Source organism: Camponotus vicinus, unplaced genomic scaffold, assembly GCF_025532165.1.
Source record: "Camponotus vicinus isolate PSW18456_S1 unplaced genomic scaffold, iyCamVici1.0 SCAF_12, whole genome shotgun sequence".
Taxonomy (NCBI): Eukaryota; Metazoa; Arthropoda; class Insecta; order Hymenoptera; family Formicidae; genus Camponotus; species Camponotus vicinus.
Window position 1 is genome coordinate 2,475,403 of NW_028141948.1, and position 26,333 is coordinate 2,501,735.

Genomic DNA, 26,333 nt, shown 5'->3' on the forward strand with positions numbered 1-26,333 from the left:
CAAATTTAGAGAACTACAGAATAGAGAAATTTTTTAACAGATATAGTAACCACAGAAGAGAGAAATTTTTTTCGAATTTCGAATTTTTGACAACTTTTTTCCCATCACTCTTTAATTTTCTAGTCTTCGAGAATTACGCGAATCTTTACGAGCGGATGTATGAATTTGCGACGAAGGCATCAGGAGAGTTTGCTGCATTACGTCTGGCGGCTTTACGTCTGCCGCCTTTTCCAGCGGCGATGGCGAGCGGTGCCTTTGTGCTTGACCGCGCGTTTCGGTCGATATCCGATATTTGCCGCGCGGACCGACGATCGTTGCAATCGATCGTTTCTCGCTTTACTCGAATCACGCCGATTAAATCTACCGTTTATGCGGCGCTCGGCAGCGTTCGAAGCGTTTTGCGAGGCGGCACAATTCTCATTAAAATCGGACGCGAATTATACGCTCTGGCAGAATCCGCAATTTTCTAATTACGCGTCTGATAATGATTGGCGAATCTAGATCGAGATTATTAATAGTTTTTAATGGAGACAATTTGTAGAGAAATCGTTATGTATGATTGTAATCAACAATTTGCATATAATAATATGTTTATTTAGGAGAAATTTTCACGCTTTCTTGGAATTTTCTATCGTAATAAGAACTGTCAGCATTAGCAAGATTAATTAAATATAAACACACAATTATTATATTATTATTATATTATTGAAAATATCTATAATCTCTCTCAACAAATATTTCATTATTAATCATCACTCTATTAATTAACAAATTAATATAATTTTTTAGAAATCATATTCCACCCTTCAACTTTAAATTTGTATCTCATTCCACGGATGGACACCTCATTTCCTTCCTTCTGCTTCGTTCTTTATTGAAATTCTTAAAAAGTAACTTAGCTTATTTTACCTTTCTATACTTTATTCTTTATAATTTATTTTCCCTTTCCTCGTAAACATTAAAAACTACAATCCCTATAGAAAGCTAGGGGTGTCATGCCACCCGCACGATAGACGACTCGTGCTTCGCTCCCATCGCGCTCTCGCATCCATCTTCAGCGCCGCGAAGGCGCTCTTGATCCTTTATGTACACGAGCCAAGTCGATCGCTCTGGCCACACATACCGTAGGATGCGAACGTAAAAAGGATCCCGCGCGCGGCTCGACGGAATCCGTCGGGGTCCCGAAGTCTCGGATTTCGTCACAGTCCGCTTGCTGCGTGAACACGGATTGGACGCGGCCCGGTGTCGCCCGCTCGCGACTTGGTCCTATTTTTACCGATTATTCGCCGTGTCCTCCCGATCGGGAGCCCGTGAGAGGCACCGCCGCCGACGATGATTTCTGGGTGACCTGGCAGCTGGTCCTGGCGGTCCGTTGCGAATCCGGGGCCGGGGCTCCGATTCGATCGACCCGAGAATGGTCCCATCGGAACAACGCTCTTCTGGGATTTCCCATAATGACGATGATCGAGGAGATCTAGGGATCGAGGGACTCGCGAAATGGAACTTCGCGATCTCGTATCTACGCGAACACCCGAGGGAGATTCGCGCTCCTCGAAAGAGGATCCTTCGATCTCGAGAGTCCTCGAGAGTTTATGCTGACTCGGATTTTTCCTGGAGCAAAAGTATAAAGAAACCAAAGCTCTCCTTGCGGTAGCTATTTTGAAAGATCGCTGTTTCTTCAAATATTCACCTTCCTCTTGTTGCCAAGTGTCCGCGCGTGGACCGATCTGCTAAAATAACACTCCGGCGAGGAAAATATTTGCTAGGAAAATTGAGGTATTTGACAAAACGAAAAGAGATGTCATACGTGACGCTTCGGAAAATGATACGAAAACTCTGAAGGTTGTATACCTGTATAGTTTGAACGAAAACGAGTTCATCGAGGTCTTTATTTGGATCCGAGTGCGCAAAGACCTTCCAGTAAGATAATGCTTGCTCTCTCATCTCGAAATCTAGATTCCTAGGTCTTAGCTGCCGGATAAGCCGCCAAAGCTGACACTAACCCCGTTAGTTCAGCAGCTTCTGGCATCTTAAATCACAATTTTGCCAATTTTAATCCCAGCAAAATATATGTCTATCTGGAAATCCTTTTCTAACGACGAGAAAAACGGATTATTTTCTTCAAGCTTAATACTTACATCTCTTCAAACATGTTTATATAGAATGCATTCAATAATTGCCTTGAAATTTATGGAAAATAAGGCGAAATTTGAAAAAAAAATAAAGAAAATTGTAAACAAGTCATATTTTTAAAATTTTCTCAGTTTATTAAAAATTCTTTATAAAAATGCAACATTGTATATAAATAGAAATATGAATGTTATATTTCAATAAGGATAATGTATGAGATAAGGATAATAATATTTTTGCATAGATAGTATTTAGAGAAAAAGGCAGCTGAAATTTTTAATTTTAATATAATTTTATATATTTTTATATTTATATATTTTTATATATTTTTATATGTATATATTTATTATATATTTATTATATATTTTTATATTTTTTAGAAAAATCTAATATATGAAAAACATAACTATGATAAAAGGAAAAAACTAAATGTACAAATTAATTAGAGAGTTATGTTATAAATTAAAATAGTTTTATATTTCTCTTTCATTAAAATTTTCCCGATACAGTGTTCTTTATTACGTGAAAGAGATGAATATCTTCGCTAAATAATCGCCGAAAATAATAATTACACAATTGAAATAGGCGTATCATGGATCAGCGTATTTAACATATCAGCCGGATCGCGCAAACGCTTAACGAGGAATGTCGAATCTCCCGTATCCACGTCTATATCATTGCCATAACCAAACGAAACTAATCCAGACGGACCATCTTAACTACCCTAACTAAAGCGACAAACGCGCGCGCGATGTTACCGTGTCAGCTATTTAGCCATGGACGCTTCCACGGATTTTTCCCGCACGCACTTACACACACCTCAATTTGTACGTGTATGTTTGTGTAGAAGTGTACGCAATTTCTACCTAGTTCACACGGATGTTGACGCAGGGTGGTCTTCGACGAGTTTTGTCAGGGGCTGAAAAGTGCGTCGTGACTCGACCGGACCGCTTTTTCAACCCTCGGCTTCTGCACGGTTAAATCATATTTGTACGCTTGATTCGTACGTATCGGACCAGGGAACAGGGGGCAGAGGGGGTTCTCTCTCTCTCTCTCTCTCTCTTTTGACTCGGTCTTTAACCGACCGGCGCTGCGAGGCAAGACTTCACGCTTTCGTTACAGATTGTTGGATCTTGACACCGTAGTCTCCCGTCGACAATGCTCTCTACCGAAAGACGCGAAAAGAATACCAAACAAAGAAAGGTAGCACTTTCTGTAATAATTTACTCCTGTCCTATGGATATCTCTAACTGATATAGCGCTTAAAATATTTGTTACTACTTACATGGTTTTTTACACTGAATTACTTTACAAGTCATTATTATTTCCTTCTAGGACCACCGGCAGCGAATTTACTGATGGGTTAATGAAATTTAAGATTTCGAAATATCAAGGATTTCTCTCTTCAAATATATGTCGATACATATCGTTTCTCAACTGCTTCAAATATTTGTAACTGTATTAACTTGATGTGAATACATAATAATTATTTGCGACATAATTTCAGATTTTTTTGTAATTTTATGATTGAATCCCAATAATTTTATCTATATTATTATCTTTTTATTTGTTTTGCAATTTTATTAATAGATTTTGTTAAATAATAATTAAAATCGAAATATAAAATTTAAATTAGTTGTATTTTTATATTTAAATGATTATTTCTATCTTTCAAAAACATATTTTATATGTTTATTTATACATGTATAATAAATAATTATTTATTATATATTTGTAAACAAACTTTTTAGAAAAAGAGATGGAGAGAGAAGACCCTCTTTTTGTAATATTAATTTTAGATTTTTGAAAATAATCTGGCATTGTGACTTTTAATGAGATATTTATAAGGAAAACGGGAAAGTATTGATGGTCTTTGACATATATCCGATTTTTGCACCACTTCGGCCCACCCAGAAACTTAAGAAGTCATTTAAAAGTTGGATAAACTGTCAGTGGACATATTCTCACTTGAGTGGAGTTTGAAATAAGAATACGATCTCATCGAAAATAAAATCCCATCAAAATATATTGTATCTTTGACAGTCTTAAAGTCTCGATAATCTGCGCTTAGGTGACAACGGCAACGAAAAACCAGAAAATTTGAAAGGTGCATTCTCGCGTGCGAGATGAGAATCGCCAAAGTTGACGCGAATGTAAAAATACGGACTAGATTTGGAAAGGCTCAAACATTTTAGGTCAGTAGTCCGCAAAGTAATCCTCGGCGGGGGATCCTGACCATCGCTTTTTGTATCGATTTTTGAAGATTTCGGATTCTACTCGAAAAGATTAGATACAATTCAAAATTGTCAACATTGTGGTCAATGTGGTGACATGGGTTTATTTCATGTGTGAAAGTAATTTCGATTTAATCTACTGAAAAATTGACGATAAAAAAAAGATAATTCTTCAAAGAAGAAATATCTATACATCTATAATATTTTATATATCAAATAAAATATTTAATGAGCAAATAATTTTTTAAAATATTATTTATTTTCCCTCTTTTTTCATATAATTCTTTTATTAATCACTTGATTTTTTCTTTTAAATTATGCTTACACAAATATAAATATAAATCAGCAACAATATACGTATCGATAAATTCAATCCATTACTCAAGTATTAAAACACGAGTAAAATCGCTGTATTGATTTGATATATTCTAAGCAACTCTTGATGGTAGCGATATTGTTTTAAATGCGAATTAAATTAGCATCGGCTCATAAGCCTAAAGATAGAGATCAAGCATGCTATGAAACATTCCGAGTAGCCGCAGTTAGATAAAAAGGCTGTTTGTTGGCGTAATAACCGACGTGGCCAATCTAATTTCACGTGAAGATCCGATCGGCGCCGCATAATTGCCCTAATCAAATTCTCCACTGCCGGTCGGTGGCCGAAAAGCGTAAAGGCATTGACGTCAACTGGCGTAAGTAAGCATGTCATCACGCGTTACGAACTTAGTTCTGCTCAAAAGACTTGGGATTCCTGCCCGTTTCCCCTCTTACTCGGGCACACTATGTGCGATTAGGACAAGAAAATAAGCAGATCTTCAAAACGCCGTTCACTGAAATTTGCATCAATTGTGAGGTATTCCAGTAGATATTTCTTTCGCAACTGCCGTGTCGATAAATTGAAATAAATGCAAATTGTGAACAAAAATAACTTTGGTGAGAATCTTATCGCATAAAATTAAAATTACACAATTATGCAATTATATCATAAATATAAATAATTAATAATTAACTTGAAAGTTATTACAATATTAATATTAACTATTATAATAATATATGTTTTGCTTTTATTTATTTTTTATTTATCTGCAAAATTTCTTCTATACAAGTATATATTAATTGTAATCAAAACAAATAATAGTGATAATAATGCACGATAAAAATAATAATATCGAGAAGAGATGATAAACATCTCTTCACACATCCAACATGAGGTCCATCGCAATAGCTGGCGGCTCGCGACGAGGGGACGCGCACCTTGGTACCACGATTGAGAACAACGTGGATCTACGGGGGTCCTGGTTAGGGTACCCTAGATGCATATACGCTGATCGCTTTGCAAAAGATCCACAAATGCGGCGTGATGCGCGACCAATCAACGCGGCGTAGCCAGCTGCCGTGTGGGTAACGCCGATCGAGGCGGCATGAAGCCCCCGATTCATTCATCAAGACCCTGGTTACAGCAGCGGCCCCCGAAAAATCCCCTCTTCTTGCTTTTTGTGCTCTTCACATGCCCCCTCGATGCCATTTTGAAATACGTTAAAATACATCTCAAAGACCAAGTCAGTCGTTAACGTTTGTTGCTTGCGAATTTTGCAATCTTTTTATCATTTCTCATAAGTATACACGATAATTAATATGTCGACATAAAAAATAAGTAAGGGAGTTTATAAAATTAATTTCAGTAAAATAATAAATTACTACTTGCTTAGTTACCGTTATAAAAATGAATTATTAATTTTATTTTAGATTCTAGATGTAATGACTGCAACGGCTACGATCATCTCGATTTTGTGAATGACTTGGACAAAGATCGGAGGGACTCCGCGTATCAAAGGTCCTGCCCGACATTGTTGAACGCCGCCGATTCGAGATCGTCGTTAAATTCGCAACACCATGACGCCGGCGGCCTCATTGCACGATATATTCCCATAATTCCCCGGCATGATCTCGCTAGGATGCAATGGGCGAGCGTGCAACTGCTCGTTTGCAGTCGCACGAACGGACGGCACGCACGCATGCATCCCCCACACGGGATTTGCACGGCTTTCATTGGCTCGGTTAAGTTTGATTAATCTATTCGGGCGCAAACCATTGTTCGAAACACGGCGGGCAATCCCATTGGTTGAAAAGGGCCGACGATGTACCGCATGGGGGGCTGCATTGCCATTAAGGGCGAGCAGCCATCATGTCCGCGTGAACTGGTTCCGTGTATGTTTTTCGCTTGTCCGATTTTATTTCCTCTCCAACGGTAGTCGGCGTTTCACTTTTGCGAGGCAAACTTATGAGATACAAAAGAAAATAATAAATTAAAAATGTTTTAATCATTGAATAAATTGAAGAAATTTTTACATATAATTGATGAAAAATCTTCTTTATAAAAAAGAAACGCGTAATGAATATAACAATTAATTTTAGAAATTATGATTTTAAAGCATCTAAAAAATGTTTTAAGTAATGATGTAAAGCAGTTATTATGGAATAAAAGAAATTTCATGGAATGATTAGCACCTGTAGAAAATTTCTGAGTCATACATTTTTTAGAAATAATCTTCAAGAACGTTTTGTTTTATTATTTCATTTTTCTTACTTAATAAAAAAATATTCAATGTCCAAAAAGTTAAGTAACTATATAAATAATAATTATTGATGGAAATTTATAAAAATATAGGAACTATAATTATCTCGTGCATTCAAGATGAATCTCGCGAAAAAATCGCATTAGCCATTTTACATGGTATAAAGTGACTTTATATTGTGAAACGTAGACGGTTTGGATATGTATCGTGATGCATATAGACCGAAGTCACGCAACGTACGCCTACTCACGCATTGCCTATAACAACACCCTTAGATTTCCATCGTGAGGGTGCGGTTTAAGCCTAGGAGGTCGTCACACTTATCAGCTTTGCAGTTGCCGGTACATCTGTTCTGGTTATCGTGTTGAAAAACGCAGCGAAGAATAAGAATCGACGTGTGCGTTTAAAAAAAAATATAATAAACGCGCGATACAATTTTTTAAAAAATTTAACAAATAAAGGAGGATGTATAATTATTTATAATAAATTATTACAAAACAAATTTGCAACTTACAATGTGTTTTCTTATATTAATGTTGTTTCTAGCAAAGAAAGAGACATTGATTTATTTTGCGAACATTATATTTTTATTTACAAGCAACTGCAAATTATTCCAAACAAAAAATTTATTCTTAAAATGTAATGGTAATAAAATGTTAAGTTAACGTTGTACTTTACGATAGTTCTCATGACAATATGCGACCATGTCATTTCTGTGCCAATTCTTGACCTACCACATCGCCACTAGGATCGGGACAATTTGAGAGCAATATATTGGGGGAAGATATTCGATGGGATTGGTGATGAGAAAGAGAGGAAGGCGAGCCTCAAAGGAGCCGCTCGTGAAACAACCCCGTACCGCTCTTATGGGGGTTGGAATATGGGCGGGGATCATTGAATGGCGAATCATGGAGGCAGGCAAACGATATGTGAGGTCTGGAAAAAATATCGTGAGACATAGTTCGGATTTTTCAGGCGATGAATTTTAATGCATCTCTTTTGTAATTTAATGATCTGGATTTTCGATATAATAGAAATACAAGAAATTAATGTCAAATATATTTTTTTTATTTTCTCTCCTTTTAAATTACGTTTAAGACATTTAAAAAATTATTTTATAATAAATATAGATTTATGACTCGCAAATTATTAAAAATATAATTTTGCAACTTTAACATTGAAATAACTATAAAAATATAATGTAAAATATACCCTCGTAATATAAATGTTCCTCCGAATAAATTGTATCCCATATCCGTGCTTGCTCAACGAGATTTGAAGGGTTGTAGTCAGAAGAAGGTCGATAGGACGAATCGTTGTGCGGAGATACTTTGTGCTAGGATTCTGGAGACAGACAGGAAGAGAAAAAAAGAGAGCGAGCGAGAGAGGAAGAGAGAGACACCGACCACCTACTTCGTTGACACAATGGGGCACAAATGCGTGGCGACAGGGCCCGTAGATATACGGCAAGCTGATTGCTCGTTGTGTCACTGTGCGCCCGATTGTCGGCTCTTCGAGGCCTGGAGAGCCCCGCGGTGCCCTCCTGCCGGTCGTGTATTGTCTCCTAACGGCGGGCACCGTGATCAACGATGGTTTGCGGAGGCGGCTTAAAACCAGGAGACAGGCCTGACGATTCAGGACCAATCGCGAATTATATACGCGCCGTTTTTTCAGGCTGATCGTTTTTTTTTAAGTGTCGTGGTGGATTTTTCGTCGGTAAAGTGAGTAAAAAAATATCATTTCTGAGAAATAATTGACATATCTCAAATCTGCAAACTTGCTGTTAAATAAATGTTTGCAAATTTTCATTTTTAGGTGCACTTACCTTGCAAGTGAATTCTTGAAAAAATTGGCAATATTAAAGAAAATAGCACGAATTTTCCATAAAATCTATTTATTACATATAACAGTGCGTTACAAGTCAGATATATCTGTTGCGTCGGTGAAAAGTTCCGTGTATTATATACAATAAATTTACGTAACTGGCCAATTAGATAAATTGGATAAAATAATTATGTCGATCGTCGTAAGAGTACGTTTGCAAATAATTTTTTACGCGATTCGTACTAATAATATCTATGTACACATACATGTATTACCCATAAAATATATTCAAGTCATACGTAAATATATATCGATGCATTTATACTATACCGTTGCTATAATAAAGTAATTCTAAAGCGGTAAAGCATCTCGGAGGCATTGTTGTTGCACGCAACTTATTGCCTGTATGTGCTGATCATTCTAACGAATAAATCTTCGCATTAACTTATGATACTTGTAAAAGTCAGCGTACGACTTCATCTATGAATCTAAAGTTAATTAAGTTTTATGTTCTATCATATAAATATGCAATAGCGTCAATGCAGAAAAGCTTGAGTGTATTACCTAGCAATAGCAATACTGAAGGATTATAAAATATTTACACAATCAGTTATATAAAGATTACATCGAGAAAGTACATATATTTATAAATAAAAAATCCTTTCTAAATTTCGAGCGCTATATAGCATTTAATCGAACTGGAAATTATATTGTAAAAACGATACTTTTTATATATAATTTCGGAAACAATGTTGCAATATTTTTCATTAAAAAAATCGTCGCTAAAAAATCATCTCCATCAAATTTCCCGGCATAACAACGTGATAACAAGAAAGTAATAATAACTTAACAACAAACAAATAAGAGAAGCGTATTTTTTATACACGAACAGAAATATTTCCGACGCGCGCATAAATCTTTTTACATAATTCCAATTTTATTTTTACACAATTTAATTAAGTTTGCTCGAGAGAAACAAGATAAATAAAACAATAACGATGAAGCGACGATTCTCGAGTCGCTGTATCTTTCGCGATGCGTGTAATCGATCCGCGATTGCACCTGATGACAGACTTAATTCAGTGAACTCTTCCGCAAACCTGAGAATCGATTCCGCCCAAGTAAGGATATCCGCTCTTCGCCTCGCTGGGGCTGTGCGGCGTCACGTGAGGTGTCATCCCCGTCGAGACCGGAACTCCGGAGGAAGATGCACCACCTTGCACCATGCAAGCGCTCATGTTTGACGCGGTTGGACTGACGCTGCCCAGACTGCCTAGACTGAGATTGGTAGAAGTCAGATTCGAGGCGAGATTGCTGCTGCCGTAATGAGAAGCGTTGAACAATCTGTAACAGAAGAAAAGAACGTCGAACGTCTATAAAAAAAATGGATAACGATATGAAGATGGATACGCCGCTTTATTTGGATATTACTTAATTAAAAAATTTATTATTAATATTTTTTAACTGTTATATATACATATATTTATATTGGTAACATAAAGAAGAAAAAAATGAATATGAAACATTTAATTTTAATTTTGAAGAAATCTGGAGAAGATTCTTCGTCGAAAGAGATTTATTAAAATTATAAAATTGTGTGAATATAATACCTTACATGTGATACTCATCAAGTATCAAACAAAGGATATTCTCACGAGTCACAGATATTAATCAGCAGTTGAAAGAATATATTATTTTCATCGATATTTCTAATTATCTTTGTACGATCGATATATTGAATATAAATTAACTATTGTATGCGCACAAACGTACGTGGATACGTGGGATACGATAAAATGAGTTGCAGTTACAATGGTGAAAGGTGTCCACACACGCGGTAATACGAAAATGAAATTCCCTCGTACGGTTCTCAAAGTGATTACCGCCGTTTGCAAGCCGATACCGCACTAACACACGCACTGCGAATCGGTTAGGGCGTGTCGAGGGCGGCAGCGGCCGATTTCCAAACACCGTCGCGGCCCTTTGAGCATTTTTTCCGTACACCACCGTGATTAAGGATCTCGGATCGTGTCTCGTGAAGGATAAAGCTTCACCCTCTTTTGCTTTTATTATCATATTTAGTAATTTCTTAAATTTCAAAGAGATTACTGTAATTATTTTAATACAGAAAAATGTGGAGAACCAGGAGCATATTTTATGTTTTATTTAATATTTGAGAAAAAAACATGCAAATAGATCCATAGATTTTTTATGATATAAATGATGCTAGAACATGCAACGTGTTAACGATATATAAGAGAAAAACAATTGATGCAAGAAATAAAATTAGACAAAGTCCAGAGAACCATCCATCTTTGATTAATATAAACTCATATTTTTTTATTACATATCTATGTTTTGAGGTGATTAACGTATTAGCAGTGTACGATTATAAAGCGTACTTGGAGCATTTTTTTTATTTAAAAGATAAAGCGACGTTTTCTAGCGAAAGCGATTTATCAAGCATTCGTGCACAGCCTATCTATAAATTCTCCTATGAATCTAAATTCAAAGGAATGTCTCTCTCCTCTTTCATAAATCAAATTTTTTTCTATAGATGTGTTAACGAATTCTTAGAAATTTAGATCGAGACTTTAATCGATTTAGAGCTTGTAATTTTGAAATTGAAATTTATCACCATAAAATATAGAATTTACACATTGAATGCTTTATTTAAGAATAAACTAATTTTAAGAGAAAGAGGGAAATTTATTAAAAAATATTAAATTTATTCTAAATTATTACAATTTTTCCATATTAAAATTCATCTTTTCTTCCCTTTGAAAAATAGATTTTGATTAAAATGACTCGCAATTATTTCTCAATAATTTTTACAAGTTCCACACCTATCAGATTGTATACTTGTAAATTCCGAAAGTTGTCTTTTCGTTAAAAAATACATTAATGTAATATAATTTCATGATTACACTTTCTTCGACGTCTTGTATAACTTTCGTACTAGTTGAACATAAAATGATATTTTCGAACGTCAAGATTCGTCTCGTTCCTTCCACTGAGATATAAATCATTGAAATGACTTATGATCATTTTATGACAGTCTGTATAGTTTCCACGCTGTTTAAACGTGAAACGGCAAAAACGACAAACAGCCATCAAGCAGTGAAATCTTTCACTTTGACCATAAAGAGAGACCCCCCATGCGATGGGCTGATACTCCACCGGGGGTCCACGAGCATTATCTCGGATATTTGAAACTAGCGAATGCTCGGCATACCACGTGACGGTTCGACACAGTGATCAAGTTAACAGTAGCGATTGTACAGGTGAGACAGAAAGCTTGAAACACACCGCCGCGAGAAGGAGGTGCGCGCGGAGATAAAGACGGCGAAACCAGGGTGTTTCGAACAATTAATTCAGCCATTGTGGCTGAATAATAACAGGTTGCCCCGGTGGCCGTGTTGCTACAGTGTGTTGTTACACGCCGAGCGGACGAGCCGATTCACTCTAGCAGATAGGGGAGCGGAGAAAGAGCGAGAGAAGAGGATGCGGAGAGAGTAGAGAGAAAACAAGGAAGCGAGAGAAGGAGAGAGCCAACGGGGCCCCACAGACACGTTTTCTGTGTGGTCCTCAATTATGTTGCTTCTCGGGCCTCCATAATGAAACGCTACCGGCTAATAATCCAACCCGGGTCTTGATCCTTCGACACAGGGTGTACGTACCTGCGCCGTGATCTAGCTTTAACCGATAGCGACGTTCGATAACGCATAATCACTGCGGGGGTGTTCGAGAGGCGCCGCGTTCGATTATGTCTCTATATGACTTCGAGTCGCTCAAAAAAACCGGACAATCTTTCCAACATAAATGTTGATTAAAATAAAAATGTTAAAAATTATATTAATTGTCAAAATTTGAGATATATTTAATATATATATTTGTATATCTTTAATATTAAGAAAAATTAAGAAAAATTATAAACTAATATTTAAAGAATTTTAAAAAGATAACTAACAATAATGGGGGATCACAAAAATTGCATAATATCCGGTAAAGATAGATTTATATTCTAGCTATTAAGTAAGGATTTATGAAATAATACCTAACTTGGACAGTTAAAGGCTCTCTTGCTCCTTCTTTGGTAGTTTCTCAGAATGGATTTTTTGTATATATAAGTATATATTGAGTGGAAACTTACCCGTAATTGTCCGGAGTTGTCCGTGGCCATTGCTGCTGCGCTGTATAATAATTATCCCCGTAGTTGTAATGCTGAGGGTAGCTGGCGGTGGTCGCTGCGGCAGCAGTAACACTCGCCTGTCCATAGCTCTGATAGCTCTCAGCGCCACTGTAATGCTGAGTTTGGAAAGATTGTAAACCCATGGCGTTGAAGGCGTTCAGCTGTTGGCTATTGAGCTGTTTGCGAAGTCTGGCGCGCCTATTGCTAAACCAAACTTGCACTCGCGCTTCCGTTAGCTTCGTTCTGCAAAAAGACACATTCGCGATTATTAATAAAGATATAAATAATTATTATTATTGTAAAATAATAACACTATTCTTTAACAATTATTACAAAAAATTTAAATTTGAATCTTAATGAAAAATATAGATTTTTAATCAACCGATAATATGTTAATTTTTAATATATAAATCCAATATATTTAATTTTATGTTATTTTTTTATTATGATTTAAATTGTTATGAAATGTAGGATATTTTTTCAAAACTCACTTTTGCGCGAGTTCTTCCCTGGTATACACGTCGGGATACTGCGTGCGATGAAAAGCCGCTTCCAGTTGCTCCAGTTGTTCGCCGGTAAAGGTAGTCCTACTCCTGCGTTGTTTCCTCTTTAGCGCGATGCCAGGCTCGCTTTCCGTATCGGAGTCATCGCCACTACTTCCCGCTGAAAGTAATCAATGATGATGCTATTTAATACTTTATTAAAAAAATAAATAATTCTCTAAAGATCGTAAATTAACGAATTGTCTCAAGATCAAATTCAGTGTTCTCCCCTCGTTTGGAATATATATATTAATAAAAGGGGACTTATTGACAGAAAACAAAAGTTTTCTACTCGAAACCGACATTAAACATCGTCGATAGCTCTCGAGATGAGACGCGAGCGTGCGTTCTTTAATAGCGGCGAGAGCATCTCTCGGTCCAGCACGTGCTGCACGTCAGATACCGAAGATAGGAAGCGAGTCGTTCACGCCCACAGTTCACACGCCGGTCTCAGCAACCCACCATTAAGACCCTTCTGATTATAGCCGTGCCCAGCCGAACCTATACTAAACTAAAACACCGGAGAAATTAGGGTCCGCCGCGAAGAAATTAAGTTCTTTGACATGTCCCGTCCCACCCGAGCTAAACGAAAGCCCATGAAGCGTTCCTGAAGTGGAATCGTTGTCCAGTCCCACGAGACACTATTTGTGGAATTTCGAGTTTGATTTGTAACCCTTTTTCGGGTTCCGATTTGTTCCTGTTACATTGACCTCAATAACTACATCGTTAATAACTACTTCGACTGGTGAAATTTGTCACGAATAATTTAATATGTATTTACTATATTTTTAAATTTTCTTTAAGTTTAATTAATAACGTTTATCAATTATTTGCTATTTCGAACGACGAGGTTTCTTTTCGAGGACAGGTATTTTTTTCATAAAGTGCGGCGTACATCATCGACATGCAATGTTAATATCAAGGTACATATCTCAAGGATTGAATTCTTCGTTTTCTGCAACATACTCCATAATTTATGAACTTATTTTCAGATTAAATCGACCAACCGACAAGACGTCTAAATCAATAGCACCTGCGCGAACATCAGCCAGAGTTCGAGAACCACAAAGTGTACGGCGGTTTCCGTCAAATTAAAGAGCGTCGCGCGCTCGTAAATCGTTGCGACGCTTTGAGGAGCATACATAACGATTTTTCGAGATCTTAACGCTTTCGGCAAGCTATCAGCGCCCGCCGATACTTTATGAATTTGAGACTAAACGTGCACATGTATCAAAAAAAGGTTGCCATTATTTGTAGCTTTTTTACAGAAATAAAATAAATTTAAAATTATATCTCTAAATATCTAGCATATCTTATTAATCATTTCAGGAAAAGAACTCTTTGCACAAATTGAATAAATATTACAGTATTTATTTAATGAAAGTAAAAATAAATAAAATTATTTAGAAGAGAATAATTTTTATGATTAATATAAAGGAAGAAAAAAAACTTTGCGGGGAAATTAAAAAATATCTGCTATTTTTAGATCGAAAATAGAATAGTAATCGCGAAAAACAAAGAATTATTCGTCGAGATAAAGTCGATGTTAAACAATTATTATCGTGAGAGAGCCTTGCCGGCAATCGCCGTCTCGAACGCGGCCAATGAGTGGTCGGAGGTCTCAATCACGGCTTTGCCCCGCAGTAAGAGCATCTAAATCAATAGAGAGGGTTGCCGTTGTGTTCCGCGAACAAAACGGGGTGTGTTGTTGGCGGTTTGTAAGATTAGAGAGGCAGGCGGCGGCCACGAAGCCGAAGAAGACCACACGCCGCGTACGCGTAGCTGCTCCGTCTTGCTCGCATCTACGCAGGAGCCTCCAACATCCTCGTCCTCTCGTTTCTTCTTCTCGGGTCTCCGACTACTCGCTTCCTCCTGGCCGTTCCACCTGATTTCTTCTTTCACGTTCGTCCGACTCTCTTCCACCTGACCTCTTCCTCTTTTACACTCGCTACGGCCGATCTGTCCCTCTTTCTTGTGTCCCGATCGTTCCTCCCGATTTCTTTCACCGAGGGACAGACCGCGAGGTTATTTATCGCGCGTGTTCTCGGCTACTGGAACTGCTGAGTGATCTTGCGTTCTGGGACTGATGTTGCGACAGGAGGGGAGAAAGGAACGAAAGATGAATGATGCAAGGCGAAATGATTGGTGTGTGTGATTGTGAGATCCTTTAGACTCCTATGTTCGTTGATTACATCATGTAGTTGATCTACTAGATTATTTGCTAATTTCTAATAGTCGCCATTTAGCGTTTTATATAGTAATTATGTACGTAGTCCATCACTTACATTCTATTAATCTGATTTGCATCTCGAAAGAAGTAATTAATAAATGTCAGAAAAAGAGTGACAAAAATTATGAAAATAAGAAATTAAGGTGTCTATATAAAAGGCAAAGAGTTTTAGCGACATCTTTAAGGAAAATATTTATTAATATTCTTGTCTACGACGATGTATTATTATCGCATTAGTGCATCGTGCGTTCAAATTATCTCGCTTTTTCTCTTCATTATCCGTATTATAGCCCAATCCAATACATTGCTGATACTTTGATACTAAATCATTACGCTATGATATTCTACATTCGAGACGTGCATTCAAAAAAATTTCGTCTTCCTCTACTCCTTCTTCTTCGTCTTCGTTTCCCTTCCTTTCGCAGAGGTACATTAACGGTGGGAACAGTGCCTGACTCTTTCCTTGTTTTTTCCTATTCGAATTATAATATATAATTTACTTGCAAAAGTGGCAAACGCAATAAAGATTCATGTGCTTTTTCGAAATATTTAATTAAATCGATGCTTTTAGACAATGTTATTTTAACATCTCGTCCTTTAATATAAATTACCTTTCTCTATAAAATATTATTGTATCATGTGATAAAAACTATCAATCGCTTTGGTCATTTAAAATACGTAATTGTTTTTTTCTTGTTTTCAACCATTTTAATTTTTACTTAAAATCAGATATTTTGTACAAACTATTCCAGCAAAAAATTTCTTTATCCTTAAATAATAATATAGATAGTGGAAAAAAAAGGAACGAAAATTGCTGGTTTTGCAATAGCTCGAAAAGATTGGTGAAAAGGCGACAGAAGCAACAGGTCGAGTACCCTCGTGAATCCTTGCGCGAAGTTGCAATCTCGGGCATACGTCTAATCAAAACTAAATCTTCCCGACAAGGTAATAAACTCGACACATCTACGCGCCACGGGACGCCTAATATTTCTTCGCGCCCCTTACCGCCGGTAATAAATAAAAACGAAAGGAATTCCCCTTTACATGTTCGCCGACCAGACCTATATTTCTACCAATCCCAGCGTGCCCACGAAACTGCTGGATACTTCAATAAGCAGAACCCTCGTGTACAAACACACGTACATATATCGCAGAGAGAAAGAGAAATTCATATAACATTTAACATGTAAGAAATAAGGTGCTAAGAATAGAATGAAAAGTACCTGCATAATAAAATCCTTCTCCGGTAATTAAAATTGTTATTATTTTTATACGACTGATAATATTGCGTTATAATCTTACGATTCTAGAAATCCTTCATGTGAAACGACAACGACTTCCTGATACGCATTACGCGTACGGGAAAAATGCCGAGTCGCATTTCGAATTCAGCGAGCACACGAGAGATACGGTCGCCTTACTTTAATTAACTTAACATCACAGCTACGCTATAATTACGCTTATCGCTCAATTAACCCCGAACGCTTCGCGGTTTATGCGGTGTTAAAATGACGAGATGTATCACGGATATCGCGTCTGAAGATCTCTCTTTAAAAAAAGCGCAGTGATTTGATTGCGTCGAAAGTCTTGATAAATCAATCGATATATTTGAGATATAAAATAGAAAATATTATTTATTCAAACTTACCAAGAATACCATCGATGGAGTGATTCCTGCGGGGATCGTCGTTGGGACGAATCTGATTCGCAGGTCCGCGTAAAAGTCTGGTGATGCTGGACACAGAAGGTGCCGAGGCTTTGTCGCAGACTCCATCCTGCTGGCAGAACCGCGTTGGACTAGTTAGTTTAATTTTTCTACATTTATTTTATAAATTTTAACTGTCACACGTATTTTCAGAAAAATGAGATAGATTATATTAGATGTTAGATGCATATTAAATTAAATTGTAAATTAAGAATAATTCAAAAAAGTAATTAAAAAAATCATGATCTAAAGAAAGCTCTTTTTAAGTGTTTTATATCCATTTCTAAGTTTCATATGTTTAAGATATTTCTAGTTTTGAATTTTGTAATCGTATTTAGTTACATCAAAAATGATATCTAATTTTTCTCGAATCTCTTCTCTTTCTCATTTCAAAATTATTTATTAATTACGCTAATAACATGGGTGATATCAACGGACCTTTATCAATTTCTCCCGTATCTCCCAGCTGAATATGCCGGGGTTCTGCCGCTTGAAATCCTCGATCTTCGCCTCGACTTCCGGCGTGGCCACTCGCGGTTTGCTGCCGCCGATCACGCCGGGTCTGATCGATCCCGTTTCCTGATACCGGTTCAGGATTTTGGATACGCATCCGTGAGACACCCTCAGCTGCCTCGATATGACGCACGGCCTGATGCCGGCCGCTGCCATCTCGACGATCTTCAAACGAATATGGTTCGGTAATGGACGGCCGTTGATGAACACACCGCCCAGCTGGTTCACGCGACCCTGTCCTGCAAAAGTAACAACGCAATTCGTTTACACATCATCGATCATAAAATGGCTCTTTATTGCGAGAATGGCGCATATCTGTTTCAACGATCTACCTGTACGAGTCACGAGTTATACGGAATTAATGATGGAATAGGTGAGGACTTGTCACAAGATCGCGCGGTGTCGGAAACTTCAAACGAAGGTGACGTAAATCAGAGTTACTACCTCGAAAGGCATAATTTTCCGGCAAAGTACGGAAAATACAATGCGTTTCTCTCTTTCCCTCTGCCTCTCTCTTACTCCACGAAGCAATTACCGCCGTTTAACACAAATGAAATTAAATATGTAGCACTGTACAATGAGACAAAAAAAAATACTACTATTGAATAGAAATGCAGTCGAGAAGAAATAGCGTGTTCTCGTCGCTGACACAATGCAGCGTGAACAAGTGTGGCGCGGCCATTTTTCTCGAAATAAATGAGAATAAATGGACACAAAAGTAGCGGAGAAGGAGAGGAAGAAGAACAGAGGGAAGTAAACTCGCGCAAAAGAGGACCGCTTAGCGAGACAAAGCGCGGCGACACGCGAGGTGCCGCTCAAACGCCGCTAATTATTGGTAATTAGTCCATCCCCCTTCATTAACTTAATTATAATCGCGGAGTTAAACAAACGACGTTACACGCGACGACCGGAGAGCGGCTCCGACCGGCAAAGAGGGGCAAAGAAGCGGAATGAGATGCGGTGGCTCCGGACGATCCTCCAAGAGGATGGACCTCGCGTGCTTCAGAAAACCACGAAAGCGGGACGCGACACGAGTTACGGCCCTGGTTTTGCGCGGAGCAGTAAAAGCTGCGGACGAAAGGAAAGGAGGCAAGAAGGGACGAAGACGAAGGCGACCTTACTCAGGGAGTCTTAAAAGCGCTCTCTCTTTCTCTTTCTCTTTCTCTCTCTCTCTCGCGGTGACAACAAGGTGCCACGACAGACGCGCAACCGGGGGCAGAGCCTCGGTATTCTACGTACGTACTTATATAAAGGAAGTTTTGCATAAGAGATGCGCTCCGCGAGAAGAGGCGCGACAACTTATGCGTGCATGTTGTGCGTGTGACTCACACGTCTAGAGATCTGACTCTGCGATTGGATTTTTCTTGGTAATAAAGTAAACTTGGATTGTGCATTCTACTCGATATAATTTTCCAATGATTTTTTTAAAAATTATATTGTATTTTTAATTTTAATTTTTAATTTATTTTTAATTTATTTTTAATTTTAATCTAATTTAATTTTTAATTTTTATCTTAATTTGTTTTATTTTTAATTTTAATTTTAATTTATTTTATTTTTAATTTTTATTTTTATTTATTTTTAATTTATTTTTAATTTATTTTTAATTTTAATTTTTAATTTATTTTATTTTTAATGTATATTTTTGCTATTCGCCGTTAATGCAAACTTATATGCACACTTTAATTAAAGTTGCGTCTGAAGTCATACGTAAAGAATCTTGAATTAATTTCATTTCTCTGAAGATTTTTCAAATTCTACTAGATATACCACTAATATTTAGAAGGCATAGCTAAATTTTGATCTTATAATTATCAAAAGTAATGAAAAAAATTGCACGACGCACTTAAATGACGAGTGGAGGTCGCGGTGCGTCGCAAATCTTCGGCGACCCAAACATTTTCGCGATCGTGGTGCGCGTGCAAGAGCGAAAGAGAGAGCACAGTTCGTGATATATTCTCGCCGGCTACCTGCTGCGAGAGCGCGGGGCCTAAGAGTCCGCTAATTACCACGGCGTAATTCAAAAGACGACCCCCTTCCCGGGCGCGTCCGAGCTCCCCGGCACAAAAGTAGTCCCGTTTCGTCGTTCATCACGGGCCCCGGAGATTTACATCCCCCGCGCCGCCCCCCGCCCCGGGACCCCTCGCGCTCCGTAAGGACATATCCGCGAGTGCGTGCAACGCACACACTCCCACACGCGCATAGGCCGGGTTACGATCCCGGCCGGACACCTCTCCGGTGTATGACGTCAGTCAGGCCGCGGGGCCCGACGGGATTACAGGCAAGATCAAAAGGTGCCGACCGCCGCCGCCGCCGACGTCGACGGGCTCTCAGCGCGAGCACCGCGGATAATCTTGGCGTGAATTTCGGATAAATTGGACGAAGTCGGGAAACCAAAGTCGATGATTAGCGAGATGTTAAATCGCGATAATTAGCTCGGAAAAATTAAAGACTGCAATAAGTATGGAAGATTAGAGGTCTCAATAGGCCTGAGGAAAAAAGAGACACAATCAGTTTCTTGATAGATAGGTGCTAATGGCAAGAAAAAAAATTTAAAAAAATGGATATTTAATTAAAACTAGCTAACAATATACAATTTATCGATTTTCTTCGAAGGTATCCGTTCGAGATTGCGCAGAATTACATATCGAGGAATTTACACGGGAATGTCAGGAATGCCGGGCTACCATTCGCGTCGCACGTGTAACGTCTTTCATGTATGATGCATACGCCGACCGTTGCACTCGCACGCGGAAACGCACTTTTACAAACTCCAAAGCGATCGTAACTCGAGTCACGGAATTGAAAGTTGAATATACACCGCCGCGTGCGAGCGAGCCCTTTACTCGCGTTTTTGTTCCCTATCCGTCGATGAATATATTGTTCGACGCGCGTTCTTGCGAAACGCGCCGCCGCTACGTGCGTTCGCACGTGATTTCTCACTGCATTTTGTGCCATTAGTCTCGGTATCGATTGCAAAAACCTACGTAGCCATTTTTTTCGATCGGAGAAATCAAAGTGATTTATACCTCTCCGAGGCTTACGAGCGACGAGTCTCTCTAAGACTCGAAAATAGTAAAATGGAATAAATCCTACGATGACAGAAGCGCAAATGTGTGGATACTTGAATTAAATATAATATACAAAAGAATGAATACGTTTATTTTTCTCTCCTTTTCTCGTAACGCTTCAAGTTTGATCGAATAAAAAAAAAATGATTTCAAGACGACAATTTAATCCAACAAGCAGCTGGTGAGTGATTTATGCGTCCTCGCGTAATTTATTATAGCACGATCGCGGCAGTCATTTTCGCGGGAGTCCTTGCTGGAGGACCACCCTGTCGGAGAGGAGACGCGTGGTAAGAGAATAATGGAAAAAATAATTTCCAGCATGAATTATTGATAACGGGCGATTGATTGTCAGCTATCAGACTTAATGCCGACGATGTAACGCGACGAAAGGCCCACCCCTCCGTCTGATTTGAATTCGTCCGACGAAGCGTCGCGCATCGTTAATATTTACCTGCGAGGCAGCGCCTCCGTCGTCGATCTCAATCGAGGGTACTCTTAGACACGAGGGAACGCTAGAGAATTTCCAAATAATTGACCGGCGTACGTCTCGCCGGGCGTTTCGTTACCCGAAGGGTATCGGGGACGCGACGCAGGCCTCAATTAAGCCTTTTTCTCCGGCATCGGTCCCGATAAATTATTACGTGCGAAGAGCCGACGCACCGTATTTTGCGGCCGCGACATTCGCGGTTTGCGCGCGAGCCGTGCAATTACGTTGCTCTTTACGAGGTTTTCCCTTATGATAATCCATCCCCTTGTCGCGGCCGCTTATCGCTCTTAAGCAGTAATAACAACGTTATCCCGGGTATTAATTGAATCTTATTAAGGACGAGATACGCGATCACTTCAATTTCACATTGATGAAGCACGTGATGGCAAGAATCATAAGATGTGATCACTGAATTTGTTATTCAAGGCTTTTAACCGTAAGTGTAATCATCATCCAATTACGACACAATTTCAAAGCTATTTCGGTTGCGCATCTTTTTATCCGACGTTCTTGATTATCGGTGAACGAATTGATAATTTTTGGAGCAAGGGGGAAAAATCTTTCAAAAATACACGTCTCGTGTTATATTATATTTTTTTATTTTATTTTATTCTATATATTTTATTATTATATTTTATTATTATATTTTATATTTTTATTATTATATTTTATTATTATTATATTATTTATATATTATTATATTTTATATATTATATTTTTATTATTATATTTTATTATATTTTACGCTGCTCACATATCGCGATAGAAATTTCCCATCTATATAAATATAATATTTGTATAATTGAAAAAATACAAAAGATTATTAGCGCTACGAAAATCATTAATTGATACTTAGATATTACACAGAATCGATGTATTTCTTTTATAAACAGACCCTGGATTGAAATAATCGCGAGTCCGGAAAATTCCGAGGGCAAGAAGGGTTAATTTCTCAGGCGGACTCAGGGATCGAGACGACGATCCGTTCGTTTCGTCAATTACGCAATCTGCGCGATACGACTGTGGCGATCGTCACTATAGGCGGGATCCTCGACGGGCGATGAGGAAGATGAGAGCGGAAGGTACATGAGTGGGAGTAACCCGCATGTACGAAAGGGATGCATGTACTTAGCGTGCGGTGTGAGTTCCAAGTCGCGCCAAGGCTTCAATCAACGTGCCGTCGCCCGGGGCTCATCCGATATCAGACATTAGGTACCCACGGGTACCGTACCTTTTCCTCGGGACTCTCCCCCACGTTCCGACGCCCACTACGCGCGGACGCGTGTGTATCGAACTTTATTCGAGAATTACCGTCTTCTCTCTTTCCCTTTTCCTCCCTTCCTCTCTCTCTCTCTCTTATACCGCGTGCTCCGAAACGGTGGATAAACAATTGTGATTTAAAGGCATACGTGACAGAAAGCGACCTGAAGAAATCGCTTGCCATCTGGAGAGTCTGTTATTGTCGTCATTAGCTCTCTCTCGTATTATAAGCAAAGTGAAATCAAACATTATATTCTAAAAGCTAAGTGTTTTTCACGAGATCAAGAGTCTGGAGAGTGATTTAAGTAGATCAATACATGCATACGCAGACATTTGCTTATGAGCGATATATGTACGTATTTTTTGAGCATAAAACAAGTGGTGTCGCATTTTTTTCTGTAATCGCTTCGTAAAATAAAAATGTCAATCTTTAATTAAATACATAAGAACCGCAGTAACGTGTTCGTTTACCTCTGGAAACTATACGTCGGCGTAGCGCACTGTTTCATAAATCATAAATTACACAATGCGGAACAACACACGGGCTTCTGTATGTGCGATTACTTATGCACAATTTCTCTCTCTTTCCAGACCCCTAAATCATTCTAGTTGACGATATCCGCCACGCGTTTACGTTGCAAAACGCCGACTTCTGTGCAGATTAGTCTTCATATCCGGATTACGTAACAATGCGAGTTTTTTTTGCGGGTGATACGTTTTCAGGCTGAATTAATCGATCGCGGATCGGACAGTTACGACATTTATAGAGATGAAAGTCGCGCTATTGAAAGTTACACCGGCGGGCAGCGAATAATTCAGTCAAAGCGCACATCGTAAAACCATTAACATCGGTTGTAAAATATCCACGGCACCGTTGCAGAGACGCCGGCAGGCGTCGAGCGTCGCTTGTGAAACTCGCGCTGACATTAATTGCGAGATTCTCTATGAGGAAGAGTTTCTGAGAATAGCGGAAGTAATGCCACTCTTTTTCCTTCTACAGTTAAACACTAATGAAATTAATTTTTGGAAGAAGATTTACTGAGAAGCTTGATTATGTCAAAAAATAGATACGAGTTGTCAAATTAAATTCTCTTAAGAATATTGGAATTATTTGAGAGATTTATATTTTTTGCGGGATCTAACATATCCGATTATTCCATAATTAATAAATAATAATATTTATATAAAGAATAGCAAAAGAAATTATACACATCTCTCACTAATTTTTATATAAAGGCAACAAAAAATTGCAAAGCTTTCTAAAGTTAGAAAGTGTGTTCTGACATTTAATTTCTAAACAATTAAAAAAATTGTTTTTTAACTAAAACAAATTATTTACTTTTATATAATTATCAGGTAATTATTATAATATTCGTGAGCCGTTGCACAAAGAAATATAAATTTATATAAATACACTTATTATATTATTAAATCGACACATTATCATAATTTCCATATGTTTAAAATTTGCATTAAACAAATGTTTCCTTTCAACAATCTAAAAATTACTTAAACATTGTTTATATACAATTTTTCAATTTGTGTATTGATTAGTATTGTGGATGTAAGATTTCAAATTAACATCGGATAATTTTATAATTATTACAATTCTTACCTTGAAAGGGATATCCAGTGAAGTAGGGTGCCATGTTGAGAGTGCTGACTGCCATCTAGCCGTTCCTGTTTCCAGGAAAAATCTCCCTCTCCCTCTCTCTCTCTCTTTTTTTCTCTTTCTGTGTTGTTCACCAGCAGCACCACCACACCAAGGATCCTCACTTCCCTGTCCTGATTACACTCGATTCACAACCCCAATCCTCACTTTTCCGCGTGTCACAATCGACGTGTGTGTCCAACAACAATGACCGAAGGTGTCCAACAGCGATAAGAGCGGCACTCTAAGGGTTTCTACTGCGTAGGGCCGAAACGAAGGGGGCTCGGCACCCTTCTTATTTTTGCTGCGACGCAAAACGGGACAGACCTGTTGGCTACGGGATCTCGGCTCGAACTGCCGGTTCCTGTGGTTGCGATCGTCCAGAACAACGCAAAGAAACGAAAGGCAGGCACGAAAGGAGGAAAGCCTCCGGAGGAAGGCTCCGCCTTCATCTTGGGGCCCCTTTTAAGAACGACTAGTCCACGGTCCCAGCCGTGCTCTTTCATGGCTTTATCGGTGCCGCTGCATTGGTCACCTGCCAGGTAATTTTGCCGCGGCGGAGGTGGTCGCACGTCCAACTCCGCCTTGTAAAACAGAGACTCTCCACTACCATCCCCCACACGAGGGACGGATACTTCGCGCCCGACTTACCCTCCCTGCGGTTGGCGATATCGATACAAGCTCCTCGCGATCTGCGCCGATTTCCTTTGCAGATTCGACGCGTCTCGGGCGATTTATGATCAGGAAAGAGATCAAGATTTCGTTGCGGCTTCATGTTTTCACTCGGCTCATAAAAAATTGGTTCCATCTTGTGCTTGTCTGATGTGTAATCTCCAAGCTGATGTACACAGAAAAAATAAAGTGTCAAATCAAAATTTATATACTTAAATTAACGCGTTCATTGTTTCATATATATGCAACAATCTATAATCTTCTTAGATGAATTTAATAATTTTAAATTTCAACAATATTATAGTCTTATTTCAATATTGTAATTGTCATCTCAAGAATATAGCATAATTGTTTAATATAATTATTTAATTCAAGAATATATAATTATTTAATTCTTTAAGAAAATTATATCTTTTAAGAATATTATATCTTTGATTTAAAAATGTTATTTTCTATCTAATATCGTTTCCTTTCCATTCAAGAAAATTAAATCTTAAATCATAAGAATGTTTTTTTTGATTGAACTATATAAAATGGCTTTATTCAAGCAAGCAATTATATTTTTCTTTAATTAACGCAATATAATCTCATTTTAAGATTTTATGTTAAAACTAAAGATATTTTTAAAACAAGAATTTTTTTTGTATAAAGAAAGTATAATTTTATAATTTTTTACTTTTTGTATCATAAGCATAAAAATACGCAGAATGCATTGTTAAGCAATTTTTTAAAATTTAGGACAAAAATATTATTGACTTTTCTACTTGTTCATTATGACTGTCAATGCACAAAATCATGAAACCATAACATATTATTTGTTTAGAGTACTAAATATTTTCAAAATTTCGTACAAGTGATTTCATTGATTTTTTCTGATCCGAAAATTAATACATATACCACAAATTCGCACGTAATATAATATTTCGCTGATTAAAATTCACATTTTCCTACAACTTTAACTTTATATGTAAAAAGAAAAACTGCTGCAACACATTTACTAATATATTTAATTTTTCATCCCCTTAATCATTTTACACCCTTCAATGCAAAGTAACAGCGATTTTGACATCAGTGCGCCGCAATGATACGACTCGATTTCTGTAGCGGCATAAAAACACGAATCCCGATAAATTCGCGATATCTAATCCTCCTTTGATTCACACGAATGCCGCGGCCGTCGACACTCTCTTCATGAAAGCCGCTCGACCGCCTTTATGCCATCACGCATCGCGTGATCTCGCCAATG

At 38.0% G+C, this 26,333-nt stretch overlaps 1 protein-coding gene across 2 annotated transcripts; it reads right to left on the reverse strand.

The window, feature by feature from the left end:
* Positions 1-8,856: 8,856 nt before the first annotated feature.
* LOC145963036 (protein gooseberry) lies at positions 8,857-24,770 on the reverse strand. 2 transcript variants are annotated; one of them, XM_083084627.1, is made up of 6 exons: positions 24,380-24,770; positions 17,872-18,185; positions 17,377-17,503; positions 13,448-13,619; positions 12,918-13,199; positions 8,857-10,108 (listed from the first exon to the last, which is right to left on the reverse strand). In XM_083084627.1, exons 1-6 carry the CDS (start codon positions 24,432-24,434, stop codon positions 9,844-9,846), a joined length of 1,215 nt encoding a protein of 404 aa, XP_082940753.1. In that variant the 5' UTR covers positions 24,435-24,770; the 3' UTR covers positions 8,857-9,843. The 2 variants fall into 2 exon arrangements, with proteins under 2 accessions (XP_082940753.1, XP_082940752.1); XM_083084626.1 differs by having other exon boundaries at positions 17,377-17,506.
* Positions 24,771-26,333: the final 1,563 nt, after the last annotated feature.

Bases quoted from the DNA above. Each gene is read 5' to 3' on its own strand.
- LOC145963036 (XM_083084626.1), bottom strand. From the start codon at position 24,434: ATGGCAGTCAGCACTCTCAACATGGCACCCTACTTCACTGGATATCCC. The intron at 18,186-24,379 runs GTAAGAATTGTA...TTACTTTTGCAG, and splicing joins CACTGGATATCCCTTTCAAG to GACAGGGTCGCGTGAACCAG. The intron at 10,109-12,917 runs GTAAGTTTCCAC...CTTCTGTTACAG, and splicing joins ACAACTCCGGACAATTACGG to ATTGTTCAACGCTTCTCATT.